The 8,796-nt window shown below is 40.2% G+C and overlaps 1 protein-coding gene across 1 annotated transcript in view; it reads left to right on the forward strand.

Annotated features, from left to right (window-relative positions):
- Positions 1-4,591, forward strand: part of KICS2 (KICSTOR subunit 2) — a 17,682-nt gene extending 13,091 nt beyond the window's left edge. The window contains exon 3 of the mRNA XM_040491524.1: positions 3,340-4,591. Coding sequence (XP_040347458.1) covers positions 3,340-4,156 — 817 coding nt within the window. The 3' untranslated portion in view covers positions 4,157-4,591. The remainder of the gene's footprint in view (positions 1-3,339) is intronic.
- Positions 4,592-8,796: the final 4,205 nt, after the last annotated feature.

Genomic DNA, 8,796 nt, shown 5'->3' on the forward strand with positions numbered 1-8,796 from the left:
TGGGGTTCGAACCCACAAACCATGAGATCACGACCCAAGCCAAAGACGCTTAACTGACTGAGCCACGCAGGTGCCCTTGAAATTTACCATTTTAAAATGTATGTAGTTCTGTGGCATTCAGTACGTTCACACTGTGCTACAGATTGTTTTTAATCATTTTCATCTGACTCCTCACATGCATGGGACTTGCATACTTCTTTTGGAAGGAATTCCTTGATGTGGATTTGTGAAGGAGAGAGTTCTCTCTTACCCGCTTTCTCTCTGTCCCCACTCCCTTTCTCTCTCTCTGTTTTGGCTTTTTTTAGAGCAGATGTTCTTTGCAAATAGTTGTCAATTTATTCTGTGTTCAGACTCTTCCAACCTCGCTGCCATAGCTGAGGTATATATTTTGGATTACAACAATTTAACAGATCCCCCTATAGTGTGAGTTGTAAATAGGCATGAGGCACAGAACAGAATGGAAATGGGGAAATGATACATCATAATGCTAATCTCAAAGTCTTGGCAGAATAACATTAACATGAATTTTTGGCTCTTCTTTAGGATGAAAAATAGCTTCGAAATTCACATTCATCCTAATAAATGTTGAACATATAAACAGTTTTAGTTTATGTTTGTGGAAGAGCTTGTTCAGAATTCTTTCTGAAGATTAGTACAGAAAATTCATGTTCTTTCAGAGAGAACGTTGGATATAAATGATGATTTCCAATGAGGCAGAAAAATGGAGTATTGTTATTTGTGGTAGAATTTTCTTCAATCTCATACCGTTTTCCTATTATTGACAGTCTTTACTATGTTCTGAGTTCCTTGGCAAATTTTCTCGATACCCATGATTATAGAATCTTGTGATGTTTTATGGTCATTAAGTGTCAAAGGGCCTAAAGGCTAAGGTGGTAGGAACATTTCTTACACTTCAAAAGTTTTGAGACGTGCTATAGTGGGGTTGTGTGTGTGCATGTGTATTAGACTTTCTTAACGTTTACTTCAAGCATGTAATCTTTGGAGAGTGCAAATTAGTTAATTAATTATTAATTAAGTATATGAGCTGGGGATTTGAAATCTGGTTTCTCTCTCTGATTGGGGGGGCGGCCGCCCCCCCGCGGGTTTAAGTTTATTTATTTCTTGTGAGAGAGAGCACAAGCTGGGAAGGGGCAGAGAGACAGAATCCCACGCAGGCTCCACACTGTCAGCGCAGAGCCTGACATGTGGCTTGAACCCACGGACTGCAAGATCATGACCTGAGTGAGCTAAGATCAACAGTTGGATGCTTAACTGACTAAGCCACCCAGGCACCCCATCTTTCTGATTCTTTGAATGTATTATTAGACTAAAACCTTCCACTACCCATGTTTTAGAGTCCTTCTCTTGAAGGATATTGAAGGGAAAATACTGGCGATAGAAAAAAAAAATAATGTGTGGTCATGTGAATACATCCTACTTATCACATCAGTTTCTATCTTAAAATATCCAACCTAATATGGACTCTCTAATTAATTTTTAATAATCCCTCTAATTAATGTTTAAATGGATTTTTTAAAACTCTAGGTCTATTTGTGATGATTTTTTTCCTTCACTTTTTAATTGATAACCAGCATTTGCCTCTTCAACGGGGGCCAAGAGGAGCCATATGAGAAGCCTCTGCCTTGTTGACAGTGAAGCAATTAACTTATGTGGGTTCAGGCCTGTAAATCATCTCCCATGGTGCCTGGGGCATAGGATATGCTCAGTAAATGCTAGATCTTGCCCACATATTTGAAATCAGGGTCACTTGCAGTTGCTTTGGATCTTTAGGAAGAGTATAAGGGCTTGGCGTTGGCTCCTGGAGAAGGAGAGAGCATCAGGCCAGAGAGACACTAATCACCCCCTGGGCATGTTTCAGAAGAAGACTGAGCAAGAAAGCTCTACATGGTCCATACAGAGAGGACCTTCCTTGCCATTGTTACAGAATTTTATTTAGATCACAAACAACAGAATCAATGAGGCAGAAAGTAAGATTCAAATCTTCACATAGTTGGTTTACCATGTTTACTGAATCTCTGCTCTGTGCCACATGTTTTAGAGATAAAGGAGTGTAGGAAGTAGGCAGTGTTGACTTGTCCTCAGGGAGGAGCTCAAAGCAAAGGTGACCATGTGTCCCAGTTTGCCTGGCAAATTATGCAATGAAGCTACTAACGTGGAAGACAGGTATTAAGAAACAAGAAGAGTAAATTGGCTGACTAGTGTGGACGTGAACGGAGAAGACCTTTCCGAGGAAATGACTCTGAATAGGAAACCTGAAGCATGAGAAATAGGTATTGATGGGAAAGGGTCATGTTCTCACTTGCCTCAGGCTCTTCACACTTCGCCTTTTCCCCCTGTTCCTGAAGGGGACATACTCCCACTCCTCTCCCCTCCCGCTGCACAATATTACTGTTAACAAACGAAGTAGAAAAAATGTTTTACAAACAGCAGGTAGCAGTCCATGAGTCGTAAAGTTAATTTAGTGAGTAGTGATCCAATTTAAAACAAGTAAATATTGAAATATTAGATTTTTTTTTAATTTAGCTACTACTTTGTTTTTAGCTGTGACTAAAATATGAAGGAGGGGCGCCTGGGAGGCTCAGTCGGCTAAGCATCCGACTCTTGATTTTAGCTCAGGTCGTGATCTCATGGTTTGTGAGTTCGAACCCCATATTGAGCTCTGGGCTGACGGTGTGGAGCCTGCTTCGGATTCTCTGTCTCCCTTTCTCTCTGCCGCTCCCCTGCTCGTGCTCTCTCTCTCAAAAGTAAATAAACATTAAATATGAAGGAAATTTGGGGACTAGGATTGAATAAGAGCTTACCTTCTGGAGTTACTATGGAGTTCCCATAATACCTTGTGGAGTTACTATGCACATTAAGTAAGTTTATATGTGTTACGTACACATTTAAGATATGTTTTAGTGACTTTGTTTTTCTTTTTACCTGTGCTTCTTTAGGACTACATCCTGAAAAAGAGGATGCCTTGTTTTGATATTTATGTGAGTTATATAATTCCCAGAAAGAATAAAATAGGTTAGGAAAGAAGTACAGCTAATTTCATTTCTTTGTATTTGAAAGGAAGGGAGCCATGACGCTCATGTTCTGTTTAAATGTCAGGCTATTTCCACAGGAGGATATGATGCTGACATAACTCTGAGACGGTGAAGTTACATCAGAACAACTTTTTAAATAAATCGGCATGCAGCCCTTCAACCTTTCCTTCCCCTGCCCCCAAACATAATGTTACTTGTCTGGCCACAGTGTGTTGTTTTGAGGGTAGAAAATGTCAATGTAGAGTAACATTTCCACTTATTTCTATTAATTTCCCTTCCCCTTTAGATTTCACCACCCCATCCTCAGTCCTTTGGAAAGCAGTTTCCAGCTGGAAGTCGACGTCCTGAGTCATCTCCTGAAGGCCCAGGCTCAGGTCTCCGAGTGGAAGTTCCTCCCGTCTCTGGTGAACTTGCACAGTGCTCACACCAAGCTGCAGACTTGGGGCCAGATCTTTGAAAAGCAGCGGGAGACCAAGAAACATCTGTTTGGAGGGCAGTCTCAGAAGGCCGTTCAGCCCCCACACCTTTTCCTTTGGCTGATGAAACTCAAAAACATGCTTCTTGCCAAGTTTAGCTTTTACTTTCACGAGGCATTGAGCCGACAAACGACTCCTTCAGAAATGAAAACGTTGACTGCAAAAGCCAACCCAGACTTCTTTGGGAAGATTTCCAGCTTCATCAGGAAGTATGATGCTGCCAATGTGTCCTTAATCTTTGACAACCGAGGTTCCGAGAGCTTTCAGGGTCACGGCTATCACCACCCCCATTCCTACAGAGAGGCCCCTAAGGGTGTGGACCAGTATCCAGCTGTGGTGTCTCTGCCCAGCGACAGGCCGGTCATGCACTGGCCCAATGTCATCATGATCATGACAGACCGCATGTCCGACCTGAACAGCTTGGAGAAAGTGGTCCACTTCTATGATGACAAAGTTCAGAGCACCTACTTCCTAACCCGCCCAGAACCTCACTTTACCATTGTTGTCATCTTTGAGTCAAAGAAATCTGAAAGAGACTCCCACTTTATTTCCTTCCTCAATGAGCTCTCACTTGCCCTTAAGAACCCCAAAGTTTTTGCAAGTCTGAAACCTGGCTCCAAAGGCTAGCAGGTGATTTGTGGGAAAGGTTTTCAAGACTGGAAATTGTGTTCTTAATTGCTCTTATGATCTACTGTGGTCTATGATTAGAGTTTCCATTTATTCATGCTTCTCCCAGAGCTAAATTAGAGACAGATCCTCCCTAATTGTGTCGCACACTTTATAAGCAATTAAGGCCAATTGAATTAAGTATCCAAAGAGTAATCTAGGAAGTGATCATGACTACTGTGTATAACCATGGTACAGCGAAGTACTTTCAGTACTTTCTCCTATTTTCCTGTATTTCACGTAGACTGAATATTTATTAGCCTTTGATTTTTCTTTCCACATGTTTTATATTGTTCTAAACTTTCTGTGTTAATGCAATTCCAAATGCTTTCTCCTTTCCCTTCCTTCCGGGATGAGTAATTGGGATAAGATATTAAATGGCCTTTTCAGAATCAAGGACTGTACGTTTTCTATCTCATAAATTAGCAAAGTTAACATAAAATTATTTTATGATTCTCATCAACAAATTAATATTTTGGATGCCAAAGCTAGTGTCTTGGTGAAAAATAGCCATCAGTTATTGAAATTAAAGGTGAACCAGAGTGGTCCCATAACATCAGGTGTTTAACAGTTCAGAAGATCCGTAGAAACTTTAATAGTCATGGGCTCTTTTTTGGGATGATCTACACACCTAACTGCATTTCTTTTTACCCTTGAAAAGTTTGAATTTTTCATTCTGTTTGAAAGTTAGCAGAAGCCATTATGTGGGGTTTCTTCATTCTTCAGTATATTATCTGCTTGGCTTTCTGTTTATCACCTTTCTGCTGAAAGGCATGTTCATGTTTGACTCCACTCTCTGCTTCCTCTTCGGCTGGAAAAGCATGTAGTCTTAGTTTTTCGTCCACTTTTAGACATTCATGCAACTCAGCCTGCTTTTATAATGTCAAAATGTTGGTCTTGATACCTTGTGCTTGCTAAAAATCAGTTGTGTGTGCCAAAGACCTCTTCATAGTTGAATAATCAGATGAGTACTTAAGCACATCAGAACTTGAGTTTCATGCCTGTCTCCTCCAAATTATTTTTAGAAGCGGTGATGTCTCTTAACACATGCCGCCTTCACACTTTCCTTCCGCAGGTGTTCCTGGGGTAGTAGATGGACCCCTAAAGGTATAATGGGCCGTGGAGGACTTCACTTCTAGGTTATTGATTACGAATAAAAATAAGCCACAAAGAGTAATTGAGTTGTTACTATCTGATAGTTCCTTCAAAACTTGTGTGTGACATAATCGGATCAGTCCTGTTTCTCACGATGGCACGGAGCCACGGTTTTACTGGGCCGCCACAGCAGGCAAGCTGGCAACATGGGCAGAGCCACTCCCAGTCTGTGCCAGGAGGCCAGCCCACCTTGGTTGGGACTACCTGGTGGAAGGACCTACTGGCCCATTTCCTTTCCTTTTCCTTTTCCTTTACCTTTTCCTTTACCTCTTCCTTTTCCTTTACCTTTTCCTTTCCTTTTCCGTTTCCGTTTCCTTTTCTTTTCCTTTCCTTCTCTTTTCTTTCTTTTCTTTTTTCTTCTCTTCTCTTTTTTCTTTCTTTTCTTTTGCTTTTTTCAAAATAAAAGTCCTATGATTTATAAAAAGCCAGTTTGCTTTAAATAGAAAGCAGCGATTGACTCCTGCACTTTATTCACTCTGGTCATATAAAAATCCGAACAACACTGAACTTTTATAAAAAACTGGAAAGAATTAGAACTAAAAATTCGAATCATTTTTCTTCCCTTTTGTATTTTTCCGGGAAAGTGAAAAATATTCCTTGGTGTTCACGTATTTTTTTTTTTTTTCCTAGAAAACAATCACCATTAGCCTTAATGAAATGATCCCCATGTACCTAAAGAATTATGCTTCAGTGGAACTTGGAGAAGAGTGTAAATAAAACAGACAATATGATATTTAAATAACCAGTCCTTGCCTGGGAAATGTATATTTCCTATGTATTTGAAATGTATATTTATTTTTAAACATATTTTGGTTCAAGCCAAGAAACAAAGTGATTCTACTCTGAGACTTGTCCTCTTAAATCAGTAATGAGATGATCTGTAAAGTCTGTGTTTTGGTATAGGGAAGAGTAAATCCGCATATTCTCTGAGGACTGTTTACTTGGAAATTGTTTCTGGGGTGCCTGGGTGGCTCAGTTGGTTGAGAGTCTGACTTTGGCTCAGGTGGTGATCTCACAGTTCGTGAGATCCAGCCCCATGTCAGGCTCTGTGCTGACAGCTCAGAGCCTGGAGCCTGCTTCGGATTCTGTGTCTCCCTCTCTCTCTGCCCCTCCCCCCTGCTCAAAAATAAATAAACATTAAAAAAAAATTAAGAGAAATTGTTTCTAAACCACAACTTGATTGGGGTGCCTGGGTGGCGCAGTCGGTTAAGCGTCCGACTTCAGCCAGGTCACGATCTCACAGTCCGTGAGTTCGAGCCCCGCGTCGGGCTCTGGGCTGATGGCTCAGAACCTGGAGCCTGTTTCCGATTCTGTGTCTCCCTCTCTCTCTGCCCCTCCCCCGTTCATGCTCTGTCTCTCTCTGTCCCAAAAATAAATAAACGTTGAAAAAAAAATTTTTTTTAAACCGCAACTTGATCAGTTTTTATGCATAACCAGGAGTGTGGTCAACACTTACTGAGTTTGTCAACAAGCCCATCAAGGAGTGTTCATTTTTCGATGTTGTTTGGACACAGGGTGAACATTCACAGCTTTGTCCTCTTGGGTCCAACCTGGTATCTGACTATATCATTTCAGGGTTTTAGGGAGTGTGTGAAAATACAGCCATTGCCCCTTATAAACAGCTTTGCTTACCTCGGTCTCATTTATCCATGGTCACCCGAGGTCTGGAAGCTGAAAAGCCAATTCCTCCTCCTGACGAATCATCAGGAAGTCAGTAGCAGCCTACTGCTACCTCACAAAGCCTGTGTCATTCACCTCACTTTATCTCATGGCGTCAGTATCGTATCATCTCCCATCATCAGAGAAGGGTGAGGACAGCACAGTCAGATTTTTAGAGACAGAGCCCACATTCACATAACTTGCATTACAGTACAATGTTAAAACTGCTCTATTTTATTACTGGTGTTAATTTCTTACTGCGCCAACTTGTAAATTAAACTTTATCATAAGTATGTATGTATAGAGAAAACCATAGTATATACAGAGCTTGGTACTGTATACAGTTTCAGGTGTCTGTTGGGTGTCTTCAGCGTACTTCTTGCAGATAAGGGGGACTACTGCACAGCTTCTTAACTAAGGATTCAATACTCCCGATATTGCTTTGTATATTTCAACACATTGTAGAAAATTCACTTACAAGAAAGAAAACGGTTGGTAACTCACCGCACTCCCGTAGAGTCACTCATATGATCTGTAAAATGCATCCACCTTTTGATCGAGCAGCAAACTTGGCTTTTGTTTTTTCTTTCTTTTTTTTGCTTGTCAGCCTCTGGGCTTACTTCCTTATCTGTAAAATGGGGATAAGAACATATGGGCTGCCTTTTTCAAAGGATATATAAGAATGGAATGACATCATGCATGTAAAAAAGGCTTTGGAGCTTACTTGGGTTTGAAAGCTGTATAAATAAAAGACGGACCATTCTTTCCTTAAACTCAGTACCTCTCCTGTTCTCGTCTTTCTCTTCAGATCTGTGGCATAAGTGTGCTTAGTCATTATGTCTGAACGGTACTTAAAGAACTCGCTTAGAAGAGGAGGCAGATAAATGCCTAACCAACTCACCCACCCCTCTCTCCTTATTTTAGGGATAAGGTGGTTCTTTGTTTCCAAGTTCTTATGCTTGGTTGATAGCATCATTCAGTTCTATATTCTTACTGATATTTTCGGGGGAGGAGGGGATCTAGGTGCTCTTTTAATTACCAAGAGAGGTGTGTTAAAATCTAACTGTGATTGTAGAGGTCTTCCTTTATTTCTGCAGCATTTTGCCTTTTGTATATTGAAGCCCTTATTAGGCCCATATACATTCACAATTTTTCTTTCTCACATATTGACCATTTATCAGTGTGAAGTTTCCTACTTTATCTCCATCTCTACTCCTTGCTTTGAAGTACATTTTGCCTGATATTTTTATGACCCTTCCAGTTTGTTTCTGCTGACTGTTCATATGGTATGTCTTTTCCTATCCTCTCACTATTTGTATCTTTATTTTTAAAGTGTCTACAGTAAGAAATAAAGAGAGAATACTGATTACAAAGAGCAATAGCCAACTCTGCTCTGCAATCTGACAATCTCCACCTCTTGACTGAAGTGTTTAGTTTATTTCATACTTATGAAGTTTTTACAGTCAGGACTTTGCTGATGGTATCCTTAAGCTATCAGTGATCATGCTTTTCTATCTTTTTTTTTTTTTCCTTTATGTTGGAAGTTAGATCAAGAGGTTTGATCAGATTTTTCTTTTTCCTTTCTCTTTCTTTCTTTCTTCTTTCTTTCTTTCTTTTTTTGTAGTGACTATTGTGTATTTTATTTGGAGGTAGCTAATATGTGGCATACCTGGATCAATTATATCACTAGAGGTTACAAAACAGTGATATTCTAATTATGTCATTCCTTTTTCATTTGTTAGGTGGAATACTTCTATGAGAATAAACTTTACGTCTATTTGGTTATA

The sequence above is a fragment of the Herpailurus yagouaroundi genome, unplaced genomic scaffold (assembly GCF_014898765.1).
Source record: "Herpailurus yagouaroundi ecotype Mexico unplaced genomic scaffold, PumYag 182, whole genome shotgun sequence".
NCBI classification, from domain to species: domain Eukaryota; kingdom Metazoa; phylum Chordata; class Mammalia; order Carnivora; family Felidae; genus Herpailurus; species Herpailurus yagouaroundi.